General features: G+C 58.3%; 3 protein-coding genes across 9 annotated transcripts in view; 1 reads left to right on the forward strand and 2 right to left on the reverse strand.

The window, feature by feature from the left end:
- Positions 1 to 895: 895 nt before the first annotated feature.
- Positions 896 to 4,037, forward strand: TNFRSF18 (TNF receptor superfamily member 18). 2 transcript variants are annotated; one of them, XM_005545123.5, is made up of 5 exons: positions 896 to 1,174; positions 2,022 to 2,144; positions 3,075 to 3,162; positions 3,313 to 3,515; positions 3,581 to 4,037. In XM_005545123.5, the coding sequence occupies exons 1-5, from the start codon at positions 1,006 to 1,008 to the stop codon at positions 3,703 to 3,705; spliced, it is 708 nt and encodes a 235-aa protein (XP_005545180.3). In that variant the 5' UTR covers positions 896 to 1,005; the 3' UTR covers positions 3,706 to 4,037. The 2 variants fall into 2 exon arrangements, with proteins under 2 accessions (XP_005545180.3, XP_045238284.2); XM_045382349.3 differs by having other exon boundaries at positions 3,313 to 4,037.
- LOC135965177 (uncharacterized) lies at positions 3,742 to 6,409 on the reverse strand. Its single transcript, XM_065521307.1, has 4 exons — positions 6,343 to 6,409; positions 5,996 to 6,082; positions 4,928 to 5,911; positions 3,742 to 3,876 (listed from the first exon to the last, which is right to left on the reverse strand). The coding sequence occupies exons 1-3, from the start codon at positions 6,407 to 6,409 to the stop codon at positions 4,980 to 4,982; spliced, it is 1,086 nt and encodes a 361-aa protein (XP_065377379.1). The 3' UTR covers positions 3,742 to 3,876; positions 4,928 to 4,979.
- Positions 6,410 to 8,635: 2,226 nt separating this feature from the next.
- The window catches only part of TTLL10 (tubulin tyrosine ligase like 10), a 34,901-nt gene continuing 21,164 nt past the window's right edge, over positions 8,636 to 22,372 (reverse strand). For 4 of the 6 annotated variants that reach the window (XM_045382334.2, XM_045382311.2, XM_005545127.4 and 1 more), the window contains 6 exons: positions 21,948 to 22,119; positions 20,910 to 21,081; positions 20,143 to 20,283; positions 10,076 to 10,192; positions 9,630 to 9,723; positions 8,636 to 9,117 (listed from right to left, as the gene is read on the reverse strand). In XM_045382334.2, the coding sequence (XP_045238269.2) occupies positions 8,654 to 9,117; positions 9,630 to 9,723; positions 10,076 to 10,192; positions 20,143 to 20,283; positions 20,910 to 21,081; positions 21,948 to 22,119 (1,160 nt within the window). In that variant the 3' untranslated portion in view covers positions 8,636 to 8,653. Of the gene's footprint in view, positions 9,118 to 9,629; positions 9,724 to 10,075; positions 10,193 to 20,142; positions 20,300 to 20,909; positions 21,082 to 21,947; positions 22,120 to 22,372 lie in introns of all 6 variants that reach the window. The other 2 variants (XR_012427730.1, XM_045382323.2) reach the window with 2 other exon arrangements.

The following is a 22,372-nucleotide window of genomic DNA, read 5'->3' on the forward strand; positions in this document are numbered from 1 at the left end:
CCCGAGCCCCCGCCTCCAGCATTCCTGGGGTCTCCACTGTGCTGCACGGCACCGAAGCAGGGCTGGGCAATCCAGGGAGGCTTCCTGGTGGAGGCAGGGTCCCAGAACCCTGCAGTGCCCACAGGGGAAACTGAGGCTCAGAGAGACATAGGACAGCCTCCCAAGAGCTCTGCGAGGGGCTCCCCCTCAACGCCCTGCAGGACCCGGATCTGTCTGGTGCAATGGATGAAGATGGCTCCAGAGAGATCTGAATGGGAACCTGCCTGAGACACGGCAGACCCGGCAGGTCGCTCTGCCCTGGGCCTTGGGTACCCTTGGGGGCAGCTGACACTGACCCGAGGAGGCACCACGCACCCTCTCGTCTCCCCACCAGCTCCTCCTGGTGCCCCCTCCCAAGCCCTGGGGAGCTTCCTGGGTTGGCAGCTGAGGGGGTCCTGGGGAGCTGTAAGCAAGGGGGAGGGAGGGAGCCCACAGGCCTGCAGCCCATGGTGAGTTTCACACACAGAGCTGGCCAGGTGGGGCGCGCTAAGCTGAGGGGCCCCGTCCCCATTCTGTGGGGTTCCCCAGCGCTGGGCTCCATGGCTGAGGCTCTCTGGGGGTGGCCAGGGTTTGCGGAGACCTCTCGGGGTCTCACAGACACCACCCAGAGGCGGTGGGATGGAGAGGGTGTGGCTGAGTCCCACTCTCCCGGTAGCCCCCACGGACAAGCTGTGGAACGCCGCCCCCGCTCCCCGCACTGGGGCCCACCGTGGCCGCAGACTTTGCACAGAAAACCTTTTTGATCCCCGCCAGCCCGGTTTCCCCGCCCCTGCCGGCGACTTGCTGCGATCGGGCTGTGTCTGCAGCGTCCACACCCCCTCCTCACACGCATCTCGCCGGGCGGAACTCTCGGGTCAGGAACAGTCCCAGTCACCTCTGGGCAGGGCGGTGAGGACGGGGACGGGGACGGGGCGAGTCCAACTTGCCGTGGCCTCCTGAAACCCAAGCGTGGCACGGCACGGGGCGATGTGTGCGTCCGGGACCCTGTGCTGCTTGGCGCTGCTGTGTGCGGCCAGCCTGGGTCAGCGCCCCACCGGGGGTCCCGGGTGCGGCCCTGGGCGCCTCCTGCTCGGGACGGGAAAGGACGCACGCTGCTGCCGCGTTCACCCGACGCGCTGCTGCCGCGATTACCAGGGTAAGTAAACCGTGTTTACTTAACACGGACCGGCCAAGGCGCAGCGCGGGAGCCGGGATGGGCGGGCGCCCCCTTCCCGTGCTCAGACCGGCGCCGCTGAGGTCTAAGGAGGGTGGGCACAGGGCCGCCAGCGGCCAGAGCCTTTCGGAGGGAGGCAGGATCCCAGAGAGAGGTGGAGGCGTGCCAGCTCCAGCCAGTGGTCCCCGCGGCGAGGAGCAGGGGCGAGCCGGGTGGGAGCACCCTCAAGGGGGGTCTGGGGTCCCAAGGTGGAGGAGGGCTGTTCCAGGTCCTGCTGGGTGGGTCCTGAACCCTCGGCCATCACCCAGCTCCCCCTGCACCGCCGTCTGGCCTGCTGCCTGCCTCTGACCTGCACCTGGGGGTAAGGGTTCAACTGACACGGCCGGCCTGGAGAGGAATCTGGCAGGAAGTCACCTCAGAGCTTCTTCCTCCAGGGTTGGAAAGGGAGGCTCTGTCCGGAGGCCCAGTGTGGCTGGTGGGGACAGCGGCGCCTGGAGACCAGGCAAGCAGCCTCTGAGGTGTCCACGGGCCTCCAGGGGGCTTTGCACTGTTGGGGGCCATCCCTGGGTCCCACAGGGGCAGCCCCTGGTGGCATGTGCAGTCAGCGCCTGGGCAGAGGCAGCTGTGGGGCACAAAGGCGGAGCAGCCCCAGTCCACACGGTCCCAGGAGAGAGAGACACCTGGACAAACCCAGCGTCCGGACTCCCGGCCAGGAGCCCTCGGCTCCCTGGAGCCGACTGTGGGTGGGGAACGGACAACCCCGCTCCCCTGGAGGGCCGAGGAGGGGCCTCAGCCCAGCTGCTGGGGGCCTGGCTTGTCTCCTGCCCAGGCGAGGAGTGCTGCTCCGAGTGGGACTGCGTGTGTGTCCAGCCTGAATTCCACTGCGGAAACCCTTGCTGCACGACCTGCCAGCACCACCCTTGCCCCTCAGGCCAGGGGGTGCAGCCCCAGGGTAAGTCCTGGAGATGTCTGTGAGCGTCCACACAGGCCAGGGGGTCCACTAGGGCCCGAGGCAGAGCTCGTGGGCGCAGGTGTCCGGCATGTGTGGTGTGTGGGGTCCTGGGTCCTGTGAGGCCGGGCAGCCCAGGCCATGCTCGGGCACCACGGGCCATGCAACTCCAGGAGTGTCCCGTCCCCCCTTTCTCGTCCTGGGCTTTTCCATCCAGCACGAGGACTGTGAGACCCCTGCGGGGGGCGGGGAGCTGTCTGGCTCTCAAGCCTGGGACACCCATCCTGTCTGTCCTCAGCGAATACCGAGCGAGCCTGCCCTGTGCCCCCCGAGTCCTGTCTGGGCCCCGAGCCTGCCCTGTGCCCCCCGAGTCCTGTCTGGGCCCCGAGCCTGCCCTGTGCCCCCCGAGTCCTGTCTGGGCCCTGGGGCTACACCTCCTCCTGGAACAAGCAGCTCAGGTCCTCTTGGCCGCTTGTTTACCTGACGGGAGGGGCCAGGCTGGGCACATGGGGGCTGTGAGGAGGTAGAACTGGGGAGGTTGTGTGAGGTTGGACAGGGCAGGGTCTGGGGTCAGCTGGGACCCAGCCTCACTCTTTCTGGGACCCTCTGTTCTACTGAGTCCTGCCTGGCCTCTGCCCGCCCTCAGCCCCCAATGGGCAGGCCCAGTGCACTCTGCGCTCCTCCCCCAGGTGCCCTCCCCAGGTCCCACCCCAGATGCCCCATCTGGGATGGGCAGACGCGGGCACTGACATCCAGGGCCCCAGTCCTGGGCCATCAAGGACTCTGTTGAATGGATGATGTGGGGGGGCATTCGACTCAGCAGCCAGACCCCAGATGGACCCCTGCACTGGCCTGACTCCATCCTCATCCATCCCAGCAACTCCAGCAGCTTCCCTCCCTCCTTCCCTCCCCAATTCCCCGACCCCGCACCAGGGAAATTCAGTTTTGGCTTCAGGTGTGTCGACTGTGCCTTGGGGACCTTCTCCAGGGGCCACGACGGCCACTGCAAACCTTGGACAGAGTGAGTCCTGGGTAGGCCCTGCCGGTGGCTGGGTGGTCCAGGCTCACTCTAAGGAAGGGTCCTCTCCTGTCCCTTGCACTGTGGCGAGCCCCAGACAGCGCCGAGGACAGCAGCCGGGGGCTGACTGGGGGCTGTGTCCGTGTATTCCAGCTGCACCCAGTTTGGGTTTCTCACCGTGTTCCCTGGAAACAAGACCCACAACGCCGTGTGCGTCCCAGGGTCCCCGCCGGCAGAGCCGCCTGGGTGGCTGACCATCATCCTCCTGGCCGTGGCCGCCTGCGTCCTCCTCCTGACCTCGGCCCAGCTTGGACTGCACATCTGGCAGCTGAGGAGTCAGCCCACGGGGCCCCGAGGTCAGTCAGAGCCTGGTGGGGGGAGGTGGGGGCCTGGCTGCCCGCTGACCGTGGCCCCTCTGCAGAGACCCAGCTACTGCTGGAGGTGCCGCCGTCGACCGAAGACGCCAGCAGCTGCCAGTTCCCTGAGGAGGAGCGGGGCGAGCGGCTGGCAGAGGAGAAAGGGCGGCTGGGAGACCTGTGGGTGTGAGCCTGGCCATCCTCCTGGGCCACCGACTGCAGCCAGCCCCTCCCTAGGAGCTCCCCGGGCTCCGAATTCTGCTCTGGGCCGGGCCCGGCTCCCCTGGCAGCAGAAGTGGGTGCAGGAAGGTGGCAGTGAGCAGCGCCCTGGACCATGCAGGTCGGCGGCCACAGCTGGGCCCTGCAGGAGTGAGAGAGAGACACAGCCATGGCCCCCTTCCTCCCTTACAGCACTGCTGGGGTGGGGTCTTAGGACGGGAGGCTGTGCCCGCGGGTGTGCAGTGCCCAGGACGGGACCCAGCTGCTTGGGGCCTTCAATAAACACTTGTCCAGTGACCTGAATGGACGCATGCTGGGTGCTGGGGGCGGACGGGGCGCCGGGGCTGGGCTTTGGGGCACCGTGCCCATGCCTGGCCGTGGTCCCCTCCACAGGGGGCAAAGGGGAGGGCAGCCAGGGCCCATTCCGGGAACTCCTGGCTGGGTGGGGATGGGGCCCGAGGAGGGGCCATTCCAGTCCTAGGCCCAGTGATCCTCAGGGATACAGGCTCAGCGGCTTCCCCAGTCAGGGGGCTCTTCTCTGGCGCCCCTGGATCTCTGGTTTCTGGCCACACAGCCTGCCGGCCCCTGGGTGCCCAGAGCCCAGGACTCACATCCAGCACTTTCCAGTGGTGGGGGCCCCGTCTCCAGGCCAGCCCTCTCTCCTCACCACCCCACCCTTGGCCTGCCCAGCCTCCTGCTCCAGGTGAGATCTGATACCAGCTCGCTCTGCTACCGGGGAGTGGCGGGCAGGCCGGTGCAGGCCCCTCAGCAGCATCCAGGAGGCACCGCACACCTGGCCCCCAGCTCAACTCCCAGTGGGCGGCGGGCCCAGCTCACAATAGCTGGATGGGGCAGAGGCGGCATCAGCACCCACCCCACATGGGACCCAGAGTGTGGAGAGCCCAAGGGGGGCACAGGGACACCGGGGAAGGTGCCCAGCCCTGGAAGCAGGACCTGGCCTTTCGGCGCTGTAGCGTACTGGGCTCGGGGCTGGGTACTGGGCTCGGGGCTGGGTACTGGAAACTGGCTCGGGGCTGGGTACTGGGCACTGGGCTCGGTGCGCTCCTCCCGTGCGAGCCCCGGGGCGGCTGAGCGGTCGGGCCCTGCCCCGCGCACTCCTGCCTGCAGCCCGGGTTCCCCCCGCCCGGCCCCGGCTCCCCTCACGCGTCCCCCACACCGGGGCTGTCCCGCACCTTCCCCAGAAAACACCGGCGGCCCGCGCAGTGCGGGTCCCGCGGGGCTGACTCAGCGCGGAAACTCCTCGTGGGCGGCTTCGCGTGGGCCTCGGCGCGGAAACGTCAGCGCGGGGGCGGCGGGGCTGACGCACAGCGGCGGGCGGGGGATTCCGCGGGCTGCGGGGCGGGCTCGGGGCGGGGTCTCCGGGGTCTCCGGCTCCTCCCGGGCCCGCCCACGAGCTTCACCTGGAGCGCGAACCTCCGGGCCTGGGGGGCCCCCAGCGCGCGTCGCGGAGCCCGGGGAAGGCGGGGGGGACTCGCGCGTGGGGGCGGGTGCGCCTCCGGGGGTCTCGGGGGGAGGCCGAGGAGGGGGTCCCGGGGCGCGGAGGGCCGGCGGCGCCGGGTGCGGAGAAGGGGCCGGGTGCGCCGCGGAGCGTCCCCCCCAGCAGCCCCCTCCCACTCGGGGCGCGGTGATCTCGGCTCCCCGGGGAGGGGAGGGCCCCTGCTCCACCTGGAAGCCCGACCCACTGGCACAGCGCGGCCTCCCTCCGCCCGGAAAACCGCAGCCGCCCCGGCCTCCCGCTGGCGTCGGACTTTTGAGAAAAGGGCCTGAGGCCACCTCTGTTCCCAGAAGCGCTTCCGGCCGCCGCGGAGCCTCCCCCGCAGCAGCCCCCTCCCCACCCTCCACTGAGAGCGGGACTCGGCCGAACCCCGCAGCTGACAGGGACACCTGTGGCGGGGGCCCCTTCCCACCCGGACAGAGCTGGACACAGCCTTTCCCAGCCCCAGGACAGGTGGGGGGTCCTTGAGGGACAGGTGGCCCCCGGCTGCCCCAGCTGCTGGGGTCTGTGGTCTGACCAGGACCTGGGTCGTCACCGCTGTCCCCTCCGATGCTGGGGAAGCTCTGAGGACAGCACAGGAGAGGACTCGCTCCTCTTGGCCAGTGACCCTCATGGGAGGCGCCTGGCGTGGGGGAGGAAGCAGGCCCCGCCTCCCACACATCTCATCTTCCCGCAAACTCGAGGAATTGGGGGTCTTTCCGGAGTTGGTAATTCGGTTGTCCTGGTCCCGGCCTTAAAGACACACCCAGGGGAGAGGGGCTGGAGGGGGCGGGGGCACAGGGGCCCATGGACACGCCGGCCTCAAGTCCTCCAGGGTCCGAGGTCTCTTCAGCTGAAACACACGCAGGCCCACTGGCCCTCAGCTGACCCCAGGCTCTGGCTGCTGGTGAGGGTCTGTGCTGGCCAGGCCCCACGATGGAGGCTGTGGGGATGGAGGGTGTGTGGCTGTGTCTGGGGGCACTGAATGGGGGCAGCTGACTCCCCCATGCCTTCCCCTTGAGTCCCCTACCTGGCAGCAGGACCCAGGACTCACCCGTGGAAGAGAGAGGGGGAGGGGGGATGTGGGGGGCGTCAGCTGTCAGGAGCCTCTACCTTGGATCCCAGGCTCCAGCTTGGCGTCGTCTCCGGGAAGCGCCCCAGCCCTGCCTGAACTCCTCATGTCCGGGAGGGGTTCTGAGGCCTTTCCTGTGGCCCCTGGCTGGTCACTTCACTTGAGTATTGGGGAGCACCTTGTACTGCCGGATACTCAGGCACCCACAGTCCCCCCTCCCTGGGGGTCCATGCCGTTGTGGCTTCGACGATGAGCACTTATGGACTGGGTGGTGGGGATGTGGCCGTTGCTCCTGGGTTCTCTGGAAACCTTGTTTATTCATTGACTTTCGGGCTCTTTGGGGCATCAAGGACTCCTGAGCAGCATCTGGATCCTCAGCCTAGGCCTTTGGGGGACCTTGGGTTGCGGGGCGTGGGGCTCGGTCAGGACAGGGCAGGCCACTGCCAACGTGCACCCTCCTCATGGGTTCTGGCGGTGACACATCCAATCAGGGCCCAGGGACGACAAAGGCTCTGTTGTCCCCTCAGGCTCAGGTGACCTCTGCTGACATCTTGGGGCCCCTGAGCCTGGGGGTGTAACCCCACCCACCACAGGGAGGGGAGCTGGACAGTTCCAGTGTCACCAGGGGACGTGGTCCAGACCTGGGATCGTGGCACGACACAGCACCAGGCATGTGGGGCGGATCCGGGGGCAGAGGCCGGGGGCACAGAGGGCCCAGGGACATCTGGGTGGCAAGAGCAGAGGGCAGCGTCGGGAGGACCCCGAAGTGATGTGGCCGTGTAGTGGCCTTGGAAGCCGCCAGGCAATGTGGCCCTGACCCCTAAGAGCAGGTGTGGACTTACCAAGTCCTGGGTGCTTGACCAGCCATGGAAGCTTCACCCCTCCCGGGCCCCTCCTGCTTCACCCCTCCCCAGCCTCGGTGGGCTGCAGAGCAGGCTGCTGCTGCCCTTGGTCCCCTAGAGGGTCCAGCAGACCTGCTGGGAGGAGACTGGGGGCCCCATCACAATGCCAGGTGTGTGCCCAGCCTCTCACCTGGGAACCCCCGCTCCAGGCCCCAGCGGCAGGACCATGTTGGTGGGGGCTGCCCCTGGCTTGGGGTGGCTCCTCACTGGCTCTGAGACCTGGGGCCTCTTTGGCCTCTGTGGGCCCCAGTTCCCTCTGTCCCGCCTTCTCCTCTCCCTGGCACCCTGGCTGTGCCCCACCTGCTGTGCTGGCCAGAGACCACAGCCGACGGTGCATTCCAGTGGTGCCTGGGCTGCCGAATCCCAGGGAATGGAGCTGCCATTCCCGTGGAGCGCAGGGTGGCCGCGGGGCCAAGGCTGACTCTGCTGGCCCCTCGGTCCCCCATGGCTGCAGTGCAGCGCAGGAGGAGGAACCGGCGACTTGGCCGTGACCCTGTGGAGTTGGGGGCAGGCCATGCAGGGGGTGGGCCTGGGGGAGGGACCCCCAATCCTCAGGTCTCGACTTGGGGGACACAGGGGACTTGAGCCAGCCATTGGGAGAGGCCTGTATACTTTAGCTCTCTGGGTGGGAGGTGGCTGAGGGGGTGGGTAGGGTGGACGCCTCAGAGGCCCTGGGCTGCCAGAGCTCTCCTCGCAAACCCCCAAGCCCACAGGGAATAGAACCATCGGCGGCCACACAGGGCTGACTGGGGCCTGGCCAGTGTGAGCTCAGCAAGTCTTCTGTGGGACCCTCCTGTTGGGGCCAGCTGCCCTGTGCCCCTCACCGCTGGCTAAGTCCTGGGGCCACTGTAGGAAGGTTGGGGGCTCGTGGAGCTGGAGCGCCAGGCCTGGGACTTGAAGGCCCAGGAAGGTTCTGTGCCGGGCGGGCTAGGGCGAGCCCTGTAGGTGCCCACGGCAGCCATCCTGGGCTCAAGGGGGGTCCTCCTTTGGAGCTCCAGCAGGGTTCAGAGGGGCCCATGGGGTCCAGACCCTTCCTGGGGACACCAGGCAATGGCGGATGCAGGCCAGGCCATGGGGGCCGTGGGGTCACAGGGCTGCAGGAGGGTCCTGGTGCTGAGGGGCTCAGGGTGATGGGCGGGAGCCCAGGATGGGGCAGCCCGGAAGGGAGCATAGGCCAGCTGTGGGGACCCCCCTTCCTCAGGACAGCCCCCCAGGACTGGGCCCAGCCGTGGAGACCCCTGTCCCTCAGCACAGTCTCCTCAGGGACAGGGCCCAGCCATGGAGTGGGGGCTACTGGGGCCTGGGGGCAGGGCCTGGGGGCTGGGGAAGTCCCAGGGGAGCATCTTTCAGGCCAGTGCCGGCGTGGTGGGGGGCGACCCCGGTGGGCATGGGCTCGGGGCGCTGAGGTGGCAGGACCGCTGCAGAGACCATGTTTGTAACAAAGTAGCCTTTATAGGTCCCTGAAGGCGGGCAGTGTGGCTGGGGCGTGGGGTGTGGGGCGTGGGTGGCCGCCCCAGGGCCTCGCGTTCTCGGGCTCCTTGCGTTCCTCCTTGGCTGTCCCCGGGGAAGGCTCTTGCTCCGGGTGCCTGTCGCCTATGCCCGGGGCCTGGGGCTGCCCATCGTGGGCGCTATCTGGGTCAGGACTGGGGCCGGGCAACTGGGGACGCTGCGGTGCCAAGGGAGGTGGCACAGGCCTGCGGGTGCCCGGCTGGTCTGGGGCACGCGGCGTGGGTGGCCCGGAGGACTTGGCCTGGCGGGTGGGCGGAGGCAGCCGTCGGCGGAGGCTGCAGGAGCCCCCCAGGCGCGGCCACACGTCGGCCTCTCCGTTGTGCAGGAGCACGAAGCGACGCTGGGACAGCAGAGGCAGCATCTTCTGGCCACGCAGGCTCTTCTGGAAGGTCTCCAGTGCCAGGTCTGGTGAAGGTGGGGGGGAGAGGGTAAATGGGGGGCAGAGGCTGGGACTGGGAGGAGCAGGAGGGGCGGGGAGGGTGTGGGGGGGGAGGGTGTGAGGTGCGGGGAGGGTGTGAAGGGTGGGAGGGTGTGAGGTGTGGGGAGGGTGTGAGGGGCGGGGAGGGTGTGAGGTGTGGGGAGGGTGTGAGGGGCGGGGAGGGTGTGAAGGGTGGGGAGGGTGTGAGGTGCGGGGAAGGTGTGAGGTGTGGGGAGGGTGTGAAGGGTGGGAGGGTGTGAGGTGTGGGGAGGGTGTGAGGGGCGGGGAGGGTGTGAGGGGCGGGGAGGGTGTGAGGGGCGGGGAGGGTGTGAGGGGTGGGGAGGGTGTGAGGGGTGGGGAAGGTGGGGGCTGGGGCGGTGCTGCCACACAGAAGGTGGAATAGCCCCATCTGTGGGGGTCCGAACTTGGGAAGAGGGCGGGTGGGCATTCAAGACTGGGCAGGCTGTGGGGGTGTGGGGTGGGGGCTTGGAGGGCTCACCCAGGGTCTCGATGACCACACCTGGGATGACCTCCTTCAGGACCTCGCAGTTGGTGTGCAGGGCTGGGTTGGAATTCATCTCCAGCAGCCATACCTGCACCAGATGCCAGTCAGACCCTCCCCACCTCGAGGCCACTGGGCCAGCAGGGCAGAGGCCCTGGTCCTCGTTCAGCCAGGTGGCTCTGGGAGATTGCTTCCTTTCTATAGCGTTGCTCCCCTGTTTGTCCACTGAAACTCTGAGGGTCTGAAGCTCTGGCCTGAGGGGCTGCCCTGAGGAGGGGGTGCAGGTCCGTCCCAGCTGCATAGGAGGTGAGCCTCGTGGATACATCCATCCCCAGGGCTGACTGCAGAGTCTGCCTGGGGCCTGCCAGTGTGGTTAGGGTGTGTGCAGATGGCCCCTGCCTCCTTGCATCTGCCTCCCGTGCCCCCGCCACCCAGGACAGCACCTTGAAGTTGTCATCAATCAGGAAGTCACAGCCGATGAGGTCAAAGTAACCCAGCTTGCACTCCAGCTTGGACTTGGCGGCCAGAAAGCAGTGGGCCATGATCTGCTGCATCCGCTTCTGCAGGGAGACAGGGAGGCATCCTGGCTGTGGCCTCTAGGCCCTGATCACACCCCAGGTCTGAAGAGCTACAGCCACGTCCCTCACCGGCACTCCCATCTGAACCCACACCTGTACAACCACACCTGCCCACACGTTCGTGCACTCAGCATCACAGGCTCACAGCCAGAAACTCAGTCAACAAAATCCTGGAGCTCCTGCCCTGTGCCAGGCCCTGGAGATACACGAGTGAGCAAAACTCACAAGAAATCTCTGCCCTGGAGCAGTTCTTTCATAGCAGAAGAGACGGATAGCAAATGGGATACATAAATCTCGAATCACCGTAAGAACGGTGAATTTTGTCGTTTTTTAATGTGCTCTGGTTTTTTTTTTTTTTTTTTTTTTTTTTTTGAGGCGGAGTCTTCACTCTGTCGCCCAGGCTGGAGTGCAGTGGCACCATCTCGGCTCACTGCAAGCTCCGCCTCCCGGGTTCGCGCCATTCTCCTGCCTCAGCCTCCCGAGTAGCTGGGACTACAGGCGCCCGCCACCGCGCCCGGCTAATTTTTTGTATTTTAGTAGAGACGGGGTTTCACCGTGTTAGCCAGGATGGTCTCGATCTCCTGACCTCGTGATCCGCCCGCCTCGGCCTCCCAAAGTGCAGGGATTACAGGCGTGAGCCACCGCGCCCGGCCAATGTGCTCTGGTTTTATCCTCTGCTCCCCAGCTCAGCTGTAGCCTCAAAAAACAACGGCGTGCATCCCCAGAACTGGAGATAGAAAAATAGACCTCATTTATGAAAAAAATTGTAATTATTTGTTTTCTTATGTCTGGTAGTTCTTTGGAAGATCCCACTTGAAAGGACTAACAGAAAGTAGGAGGGCCGGGTGTGTGGCTCACACCTGTAGTCCCAGCATTTTGGGAGGCCAAGGCAGGAGGATCACTTGAGCTCAGGAGTTTGAGACCAGCCTAGCCAACATGGTGAAACCCCATCTCTACTAAAAATACAAAAATTGGCCAGGCACATAGCTCACACCTGTAGTCCCAGCACTTTGGGAGGCCGAGGCGGGAAGATCACTTGAGCTCAGGAGTCTGAGATCAGCCTGGGCAATAAAGCGAGACCTTAGCTCTACAAAAAAATTAACAAAATTAGCTAAGCATGGTGGTGTGTGCCTGTAGTCCCACCTGCTTGGGAGGCTGAGGTGGGAGGACTGCTTGAGCCCAAGAGGCAGAGGCTGTGGTGAGCTGAGATTGTGCCACTGCACTCTAGCCTGGGCGACACAGTGAGACTGTCTAAAAAAAAGAAATATGAGGATGATGTCTCATCAAATAATAGAGAATATCGGTGAAGAGACAAAAATTACAAAAGAGAATCAAATAGAAATTCTGAAGTTGAAAAGTAGAACAAATAAAAAATTCACTAGGGCTCAACAGCAGATTTGAGTTGTTTGCAGATAGGCCAATTGAGATTATTTCGTCTGAGGAACAGAAAGAAGAAAGAGGCCGGGCGCAGTGGCTTCACGCCTATAATCCCAGCACTTTGGGAGGCCAAGGCAGGTGGATCGCTTGAAGTCAGGAGTTTGAGACCAGCCTGGCCAACATGGTGAAACCTCATCTCTACTAAAAATACAAAAATTAGCCAGCTGTGGTGGTGCGTGCCTGTAGTCCCAGCTACTTGGGAGGCTGGTAGGCCAGACGATTGCTGGCGCCCAGGAGGAGGAGGCTGCAGTGAGCTGAGATCGCACCACTGCACTCCATCTTGGGTGACAGAGACCCTGTCTCAAAACAAAAGAAGAAAGAAAGAGAGAGAGAAGAAAAACAAAGTCTCAGAGACTTGTGGGTGGGACACCATCAAATGGACTAACATATGCATAATGAGAGTCTCAGAAGGAGAGAAGAGAAAGGAGCAGAAACAATATTTGAAAAAATAACGGCTGAAAACCTCCCAATTTAATGAAAAACAATCAACACATTCAAGAAGCTAAATGAACTCAAAGTAGGATAAACTCAGAGATCCACCACCTCATCAGCAAACTTCCAAAAGACAGAGAACGTCGAAATCAGCAGGAGAGAAGCAGCTTGTCGTGGATGAGGCATCCACAGAAAGATGACCAGTTTCTCATCAGAGGTCGTGAGGTGGGCAGGCGGTGGGATGACATATTCAAATTACCGAAAGGAAACATACTGTTGACCAAAAATTCTACATCTAGCAAAAGCTGCTTCAAAAATGAAGGGGAATTTAAGACATTCCTGGATAAACAAAAGCAGAGGCCGACCTGCCCTACAGTCCTTCGGACTGAAACGAAAGGACACTAGACAGTAACTTGAATTCATGGCTGGAAATAAAGAGCCCCGGTAAAGGTCGTTGTGTAATTAAATAAGAGACAGAATAAATGTATTTTTGTATGTGATTGTCTTCTCCTAAAAGACAACTGTATACAACAATTATTATGAATCCATGTTGACGGACACAAACACACCCCGCTGTAATTTCTGGCAACAGCGTAAGGGAGGGGCGGGGCTGTGTAGAAGCAGTGTTTTTGTATACTTTTGAAATTAACTTGGTGTTAATAACAACTGAATTGTTTATTTTAAAACACTTTTTATTTTAGAAACAGGGTCTTGCTGTGTCGCCTAGGCTGGGGTACAGTGGTTTGACTGTGGCTGCCTGCAGCCTTGACCTCCTGGGCTCAAGTGATCTTCCCATCTCAGCTCCCCGAGTAGCTAGGACTGCAGGTGCACACCACCATGCTGAGCCAATTTTTTTTTTTTTTTTTGAGACGGAGTCTCGCTCTGTCGCCCAGGCTGGAGTGCAGTGGCGCGATCTCGGCTCACTGCAAGCTCCGCCTCCCGGGTTTACGCCATTCTCCTGCCTCAGCCTCCGAGTAGCTGGGACCACAGGCGCCTGCCACCACGCCTGGCTAGTTTTTTGTATTTTTAGTAGAGACGGGGTTTCACCGTGTTAGCCAGGATGGTCTCGATCTCCTGACCTCGTGATCCACCCGCCTCGGCCTCCCAAAGTGCTGGGATTACAGGCTTGAGCCACCGCGCCCGGCCGCCAATTTTGTTTTTTAGAGATGGGGTCTCACTATGTTGCCTAGGCTGCTTTCAGACTCCTGGCCTCATGTGATCTTCTTGCCTCAGCCTCCCAAAGCACTGAGATTACAGGCATAAGCCACCAGACTCACCCTAATTGTAGTAAATTTAAGATATGATATTAATGGCAATCCTCAGAATAACCACTAAAATAACTCAAAAACATATAGTAAAAGAAATGACAAGGTAATTAAAATGCTACACTAAGCGGGACGTGGTGGCTTATGCCTGTAATCCCAGCACTCTGGGGGGCTGAAGCGGGTGGATCACCTGAGGTCAGGAGTTTGAGAAAAGCCTGGGCAACATAGTGAAACTCCGTCTCTACTAAAAATACAGAAAATTAGCTGGGCGTGGTGGCAGGCGCCTGTAAATCCCAGCTACTAGGGAGGCTGAGGCAGGAGAATCGCTTGAATCCGGGAGGTGGAGGTTGCAGTGAGCTGAGATCACGCCATTGCACTCCAGCCTGGGCAACAAGAGTGAAACTCTGTTTCAAAAAAAAAAAAAAAAGTTACACCAGAAAATATCTCTCTAAAACAACAGGAGGCAGTAATGGAGAAACTGAGGAACAAAAAAGACATAAGACATAGAAAACAAATAACAAAATAGCATATATAAATTCTACCTTATCAGTAATTATATTAAATGTAAGTGAATTAAACTTTCCGATTAATAGACATTGACGGGGTGCATTAAAAAACATAATATACCATCTACAAAAGATACTTAAGTTTCAGAGACAAAAATAGGTGGAAAGTAAAGGGATGGAAAAAGATATACCATGCAAATGGTAACCAAAGTAGAACTGGAGTGGCTCTATTAATATCAAAGAAAATAGACTTTACAACAAAAATTATTACTACAGAGTAAAAGAAAAGTTTTATAATGATAAACCAAGAAGATCTAATAATCATAAACATACACGAACCCAACAACAGAACCTCAAAACATACAAAGCCAAAAACTGACAGATCTGGAGGGAGAAACAGACAACTGAATATCCCACTTTCAGTGCAGAGACAGAAGACTAACAAGTGAATAGAAGACTTGAACAACGTGATAAACCAAACAGACCTAACAGACACCCACAGAACCCTCCCCCCAAAGGCAGGACACACATCCTTCCCCAGTGCACATGGATATTCTCCAGGAGAAACCATATGCTGGGCCACAAACAAGTTTCAAGTGGTTTTTAGATTTTTTTAATTATTTACTTAATGAATAGTAAGTTTGTTTGTTGTTTTTTTAAAGATGGGGTTTTGCTATGTTGCCCAGGTGGGACTCAAACTCCTGGGCTTAAGCAATGACCTGGGATCCCAGGTATGTGCCGCCACACCAGCTCCAACAATTCTTCAATACTTTTTAAAGGGTTGAAATAATGAAGTATGTTGTCTGACACAATGGAATGAAATTAGAAGTCAATAACCGAAGGAAAATTGGAAAAATCACAAATATGTGGAAATTAAATAACATGCCCTTAAGCAACTAATGGGTCAAAGAAAAGCTCACAAAGGAAACTTAAAAATACTTTGAGGTTAAGTGTCGTGGCTCACGCCTATAATCCCAGCACTTTGGGAGGCCAAGGCAGGCAGATCACCTGAGGTCAGCAGTTCAAGACCAGCCTGGCCAACATGGTGAAACCCCATCTCTACTAATAATACAAAAAAAATTAGCCGGGCGTGGTGGCACGTGCCTGTAATCCCAGCTACTCGGGAGGCTGAGGCAGGAGAATCGCTTAAACCTGGGAGGCGAGGTTGCAGTGAGCTGAGATTGCACCATTACACTCCGGCCTGGGTGACAAGAATGAAACTCCATCTCAAATAAAATAAAATAAAATATAAAAATAAAAATACTTGGAGACAACACACAAAATCTTATGGATGCATCAAAAGTGGTGGTCATGGGGAAATTCATAGCACTAAGCACCTACCTTAAGCAAGAAGAAAAAACTGAAATCATAACCTAAGTTTTGACCTTAAGAAATTAGAAAAAGAGGGTTTGAGACGAGCCTGGCCAGCAAGGTGAAACCCCGTCTCCACTAAAAACACAAAAAAATTAGCCGGGAGCGGTGGCGCGTGCCCATACTCCCAGCGACTCGGGAAGCTGAGGCAGGAGAATCGCTTGAACCTGGGAGGCAGAGGTTGCCATGAGCTGAAATTGTGCCACTGCACTCCAGCCTGGATGACAGAGCAAGACTCCATCTCAAAAAAAAAAAAAAAAAAAAAAAAAATTAGACAAAGGAGAGCAAACGAAACCCCAAGCAAGCAGTAAGAAGGAAATAATAAAGACGTGACTGGAAATAAATGGAATAGAAAACAGTAGAGAAAAAATCAGTGAAACCAGGAGTTGGTTCATTGAAAAGATCAACAAAATTGATAAAGCCTTAGACAGACTGACCAAAAAGGAAAAAAAAAAAGGAGAGAATAATCAAAGTACTAAAATCAGGGGAAAAAGACTTTATATTGATTAAAAGGATGACAAGGGAATACTATGTACACTAAACAAATTAGATAACCTAGAAGAAATGGACAAATTCTTTTTTTTTTTTTTTTTTTGAGATGGAGTCTGGCTCAGTCGCCCAGGCTGGAGTGCAGTGGCACAATCTCGGCTCACTACAAACTCCGCCTCCCTGGTTCACGTGATTCTTCTGTCTCAGCCTCTTGAGTAGCTGGGACTACAGGCACCCGCCACTATGCCCGCTAATTTTTTTAGTTTTTAGTAGAGACAGGGTTTCACAGTGTTAGCCAGGATGGTCTTGATCTCCTGACCTCATGATCCACCCACCTCAGCCTCCCAAAGCGTTGGGATTACAGGTGTGAGCCACCATGCCCAGTGAAATGGACAAATTCTTAAAAAAAAACAAACCAGACTACTGTAATCCCAGCACTTCGGGTGGCTGAGGCAGGCGGATCACGAGGTCAGGAGATCGAGACCATCCTGGCTAACATGGGGAAACCCCATCTCTACTAAAAATACAAAAAATCAGCTGGGAATGGTGGCACTCGCCTGTAGTCTCAGCTACTTGGGAGGCTGAGGCAGGAGAATCACTTGAACCTGAGAGGCAGAGGTTGCAGTGAGCCGAGATCGCGCCACCACACTCCAGCCTGGGTGACAGAGTGAGACTCCATTTCCAAAAAAAAAAAAAAAAAAAAAAAGAAAAGAAAAATATAAATAAAAACAAACCAGACCAGACTAACGATTAGAAAATCTGAATGGACCTATAACAGGTAAAGATTGCAGTAGTATTAGTAATAATAATAATAAACTTTCCTACAAAGAAAAATCCAGGTGGCTTTACTGGTGAATTATTCCAAACAAAGAATTAACACCAATCCTTCACAAAGACTCCAAAAATAAAACAGGAAGAACACATCCTAACATGCTGTGAGGCCAGTGCTACCTTAATACCAACCCAGTCAAAGACATTCATGAAAAGAACGCTACAGACCAATATTGCTTATAAGCACAGACACAAAAATCCTCATTAAAATACTAGCAAACCAAATCCAACAGCATATTTAAATTTAAATGGTTCAATCCTATCATCAGGTGAGGTTTGTCATATGAAAGTTAATCAGGCCGGGCGCGGTGGCTCAAGCCTGTAATCCCAGCACTTTGGGAGGCCGAGACGGGCGGATCACGAGGTCAGGAGATCGAGACCATCCTGGCTAACACGGTGAAACCCCGTCTCTACTAAAAATACAAAAAACTAGCTGGGCGAGGTGGCGGGCGCCTGTAGTCCCAGCTACTGGGGAGGCTGAGGCAGGAGAATGGCGGGAACCCGGGAGGCGGAGCTTTCAGTGAGCTGAGATCCGGCCACTGCACTCCAGCCTGGGCGACAGAGCAAGACTCCGTCTCAAAAAAAAAAAATTAATAAATAAATGAAAGTTAATCAATGCAATACCACACATTAATGTAATGATGGGAGAATAAGACATGATCATCTCAGTGGATACAGAGAAAGCATTTGACAGATTTCAACATCCTTCTATAATATTAACAAAAACCACTTAACCAATTGGGAACAGAAGGCAACTTCCTCAGCCTGACGAGGGTATTTATGAGAAACCTCCTCAGATCAGGAACAAACAAGGATGACTGCTTTTGCTACTTCTTTTCAAAATTGTTCTGGAAGTAGCCGGCAATATGTAAGAAAAGAAATAAAATGCATATATATTTGAAAGGAGGAGGTAAAGCTGTTTCTATTCCCAGACGACATGATCCTTACATAAAAATCTTGAAGAACACACACACCCACGGAGCTAATAAGTGAATTCAGCAAAGTTGTAGGATACAAGATCAACACACAAAAATCAGTTTTATTTGGATACACTAGCAATGGATAATCTAAAAAGGAAATTTAAAAAATAACTCTATTCAAGGCCGGGCGCGGTGGCTCAAGCCTGTAATCCCAGCACTTTGGGAGGCCAAAGTGGGCAGATCGCCTGAGGTCAGGAGTTTGAGACTAGCCTGGCCAACATGGTGAAACCCAGTCTCTGCTAAAAATACAAAAATTAGCCAAGCGTGGTGGTGGGTGCCTGTAATCCCGGCTACTAGGGAGGCTGAGGCAGGAGAATCTCTTGAACCTGGGAGGTGAGGTTGCAGTGAGCTGAGATTGGGCCACTGCACTCCAACCTGGGCGATGGAGCGAGACTCCGCCTCAAAACAACAACAACAAAATAAACCTTTACAACTGGACAATAAAGGCCAGCCACAGCGTTTGAATAGACATTTCTCTAAAGCATATACACAGCTGGCCAGTGAACACATGAAGTTATTTGTCATTAGCAAAATGGAAATGAAGCCCACAATGAGGTATCCCTGCACCCAGACTGGACGGTGATTTTTTTTTTTTTTTTTTTTTTTGAGACGGAGTCTCGCTCTGTCACCCAGGCTGGAGTGCAGTGGCCGGATCTCAGCTCACTGCAAGCTCCGCCTCCCGGGTTCCCGCCATTCTCCTGCCTCAGCCTCCCGAGTAGCTGGGACTATAGGCGCCCGCCACCTCGCCCGGCTAGTTTTTTTTGTATTTTTTAGTAGAGACGGGGTTTCACCGTGTTAGCCAGGATGGTCTCGATCTCCTGACCTCATGATCCGCCCGTCTCGGCCTCCCAAAGTGCTGGGATTACAGGCGTGAGCCACCGCGCCCGGCCCTGGACGGTGATTTTTTTAAAAAAGAAAGGAAAATAACAAGTGTTGGCAAGATCTGGAGAAACTGGAAAAGTGGTTCATGGTTAAGTTCAAGTGTGTTACCCTGTGACCCCACGACTCCATTCCTGGGTATTTTCCCAGGAGAACTGAAAATATATGTTCATACAAACAGCATTTCATAATAGATCAATAATAAAACTCAGCGTCCACCAACTTATGACAAAATATGGTCCATCCGTATGAAGGAATGTTGTATGAAAGGGATACATGGCTTGATGACAAAATATGGTCCACCCATATGAAGGAATGTTGTGTGAAAGGGATACATGGCTGGGCGCAGTGGCTCACACCTAGCACTTTGGGAGGCTGAGGCGGGCAGATTATGAGGTCAGGAGATTGAGACCAGCCTGGCCAGCATGGTGAAACCCCTTCTATACTAAAAATACAAAAATTAGTTGGGCGTGGTAGCACACGCCTGTAATCCCAGCTTCTTGGGAGGCTGAGGCAGGAGAATCGCTTGGACCCGGGAGGTGGAGGTTGCAGTGAGCTGAGATTGTGCCATTGCACTCCAGCCTGGGCGACAGAGTGAGACTGTCTCAAAAAAAAAAAAAAAAAAGAAAAGAAAAGGAAAGGAAAGAAAAGGATACGTGGACTGTGTGGATGAACCCTGAAAGCGCCGCGCTAAGAGAAAGGAGACAGGAGAGAGAGAAGGTCCATCAGCGGCGGTTGGGGCTGGCCAGCAATGCAGCTGTGATAGCTTGTTAGTACAGTGTTTCTTTTTTGGGGTGATGCAATGCAGCTGTGATAGCTTGTTAGTACAGTGTTTCTTTTTTGGGGTGATGAAATGTAGCTGTGATAGCTTGTTAGTACAGTGTTTCTTTTTTGGGGTGATGCAATGTTCTGGAATTGGTGGTGGTAACTGCACAACTTTTGAAATACTAAAAACTACTGAACTGCATACTTTAAAATGGTGAATTTTGTGTTCTGTGAATTATCGCAATTGAGAGAGAATTTGGGAGATGTGAGGAAAGTAACTGGAGGCTCCTCTGAGTGCCGCCGTCCCAGCCACAGTGACACGCGCCTGTGGGTGAGGAAGGACCGTCCCTGGCTGCCGCTTCCGGGGCCTGGCCGAGGTGACCAAGACAGATAAGGAGTCCTTCGGCCAAGCCCCGTTTTAATCCCAGCTTCACACCATGCTGCTCAAGGGCCTTTGCTGCCAGGGTTGTTTTAAGTACCCCACAGGTACCCCACGGAAAGGAACCCTGCAAAATTAGGACACCCCACGGCACATGGCCCTTAGCTAGGAGTCCAGCCTGCACGGAGGTACCCCACGGAAAGGAACCTGCAAGGGCTGCTGCTGCTCCAGGACACCTGGCCCCGGGGCTGCTGTCGGCCCTGCCCTGCCAAGTGGAGGATCTGAAAGGAACAAAGACTTCACACGGTGGCTGCCACTGAAGCCGAGCTGTCCCCTGACCCTACGGGGAGGCTGCTCAGAGGGACCCGTGCAGACAGGCCCCCGGCTGGGCTTTCCGTCTGGGCCTTTGCCGGCTGGGGACAGGCACTACCAGCTAAGGGAGTGGAGACGCTGGAAGGGTTTGGTTCCACACGGTCAGGTCACGCTTTAGCGCAGCCGCCCATGCACGCCAGGGACGTCTGTGTGTCTGGTGCCCAGCCCGGCCATGCCCCCCGCCCCGAGGGGTCTCACCCCGGGCTGGAGGGCACCGTGCACCCACCGTGAGGGTGGTGAAGACCCAGTCCTTGGGGAGGCCCCGGGCTTTCCAGAACGTGGTGTTGATGTATCGGTTGAGGCGCTCCATGCTCCACACCGTGTCCTCCTTCAGCAGCACGTACAGCGGGCTCTTCTTCTGCATGAACTGGGGCAGACGGCGCCTGGAGACTGGCTCCCAGAGTGTCCAGGGCACCTGCCCTCATGGGGGTCCCCAGGAGAACTTCCCCTAACCTAGAGGGCCTGTTCCCTGGGGGTTCCCTGAGAGCCTCCCTCAGCCCCACCGTGACCTGCCTGCAGAGACCCTCCCACAAACACCTTCATCTGCTGAGACCCCCCTTCAGCTGTGAAGACCCCGCAGATCCTCACAGAAGGCCCCTACCTGGACTCTCCCATGAAGGCCCTTCCCCAGAGACCTCTGCCCACCGGGCCCCTCTGACGGCCTCGGAATCCCCTTGGTTCCCACGCCCACCCAGACACCATCCTCAGAAACCCCAGCTGCAGCTTGGGAGCCAGGCTGTGCACTGGGGGGTGCAGGGCTCTGAGCCCTTTCCCCAGCTAGCGGGGTCCCTGCCACACCCTTCTGCTGCTGTGCGCAAACGAGGGAGGGGAGAAGCAGTGCTGACTGCCGGCGGGGGGCAGCCTAGGCTACTTCTAGGCCTGGGCCACCTCCATCCGTAGCCGCACCCCCTCTGCATCCCCTAGCAGTGAGAACCTCCCTCTAATCTCATCCCAAGGCCACAGGGAGGGCCCTCACCTACGGCGGACTCTTACCTGGTTGGTCAGGTGGCCGCTGAGGTCGCTGGAATGGGGGTCGTAGAGGCTGAGGGTGAGGCGGGCATAGCCGTGGCTGAAGAAGATCATGTAGGGTGTGGTGCAGGCGATGAGCAGGTAGGAGCGCACGTCAAACTTCCTCCCATCCAGCAGCAGGGGGTTCTGGATATACCTGGGGGCACCACATCGGGGCTGCTGGGCTGAGCCGCGGGGCTGGCCTGGCCTGCATCCCCTCACACCCCACCCCAGGCCTGGGCCATTTCCTCAGCGTCCGGCCTCTGACCCAGGTGTGACCTCCAGGGAAAGGGGGCCTTTCTGGGCCGGAATATGTCAGGGGAATTGGAAGGAAGGGCCTGGCACCCTGATCGGTGCCCCAGGGCTTAACCACAGTAGGAGCCTGGAGGGTTGCCTGGAGGAGGAGGGCATGAAGTAGCTTTGGAGAGGAAGGGAAGGAGCACGCCAGGCGGGCGGCCGGGGGGTCCCAGGCAGTGTGTAGGGGGGCGTGCTAGGCAGAGGGGGTGCGCCAGGTGGAGAGAGGGAGCATGCCAGGTGGAGGGACGTGAAGGAGGAGCCGATGGAAGCTGGGGACAGTGGACGGCAGCTGTGGCCAGAGCGAAGCTCTACAAGGGCCGGGGTGAGCCTCGTGCAGCCACAGGGCTTTCCGGAGGAAGCCCCCCACCCCGGAAAGGAGAGGTCAGCTTGGCCATAGGCCTGCAGGCTGCAGCTGCTGACTGGGCTGGGGAGTAGGGGGCTGGCAGCCAGGAGGCCACCCAGGCCAGGCCACCTGTGGGACAGAGGGGGCCCCAGCTGAAGGACAAACTGACCAACCCCTCGATCCTGGATCCTGCGTCTGTGACCCCGGCCTGGTGTGACCCCTCCCCTCTGCTGACTACGCGGGGCCCGGCTGCGGTCTGCACAGGGGCTGGTGGTGCAGCTGCCTTCCACGGCCAAGGGCTCCTCGGCGGCCCTGCTGACCGCACCAGTAGGGCCCGGGTCAGCCCCCCAGACCCTCCCCGCTCTGGGCACCTGCGGCCGCACCTCTGCACCACCCGCGCCTGAGGCCCCCGGAACGGCGACTTATGGTGGATGGGGTCGTCCTCCGCGCGCCGGGTCTTGGCCTGCAGGGCGGCAACTTCCTCCTGGTTCCGGAGCAGGAAGATGCCTTTGCCCTGGTTGGAGGCCGTGGGCTTGCAGATCCATATCTGGGTTTCTGCAGAGAAGGTCGCCTGAGCCCTGGCCCCGCCCACCACCAGCCCCGCCCCCAGCCCGGCCACGCCCCTCCCAGTCCTCCCAAGGCGCGGCCAGGACCCTCTTCTCCCGGCTGCGACCCTAGGCCCGGCGACTCCAACCCTGGCCCCGCGCTAACCACACGCCAGGCCCCAGCTCCTGCCCGTGCCTCGACCACGCCCACCAGGACCAAGCTCCAGCCCTGGCCCCAGTGCTCTCATACCCCAACCTCCACG

Source organism: Macaca fascicularis, chromosome 1 (genome assembly GCF_037993035.2).
Source record: "Macaca fascicularis isolate 582-1 chromosome 1, T2T-MFA8v1.1".
Classification (NCBI taxonomy): Eukaryota; Metazoa; Chordata; class Mammalia; order Primates; family Cercopithecidae; genus Macaca; species Macaca fascicularis.

What these genes read in the sequence shown, in the direction of transcription:
- TNFRSF18 (XM_045382349.3), top strand. Translation starts at nt 1,006, where the DNA reads ATGTGTGCGTCCGGGACCCTGTGCTGCTTGGCGCTGCTGTGTGCGGCC. An exon ending in CTGCTGCCGCGATTACCAGG is followed by an intron (nt 1,175 to 2,021) that starts GTAAGTAAACCG and finishes TCTCCTGCCCAG; the next exon opens with GCGAGGAGTGCTGCTCCGAG. An exon ending in CACTGCAAACCTTGGACAGA is followed by an intron (nt 3,163 to 3,312) that starts GTGAGTCCTGGG and finishes CGTGTATTCCAG; the next exon opens with CTGCACCCAGTTTGGGTTTC.
- LOC135965177 (XM_065521307.1), bottom strand. Translation starts at nt 6,409, where the DNA reads ATGAGGAGTTCAGGCAGGGCTGGGGCGCTTCCCGGAGACGACGCCAAG. An exon ending in GCTGGAGCCTGGGATCCAAG is followed by an intron (nt 6,083 to 6,342) that starts GTAGAGGCTCCT and finishes CGTGTGTTTCAG; the next exon opens with CTGAAGAGACCTCGGACCCT. An exon ending in CTCCAGCCCCTCTCCCCTGG is followed by an intron (nt 5,912 to 5,995) that starts GTGTGTCTTTAA and finishes CGGGAAGATGAG; the next exon opens with ATGTGTGGGAGGCGGGGCCT.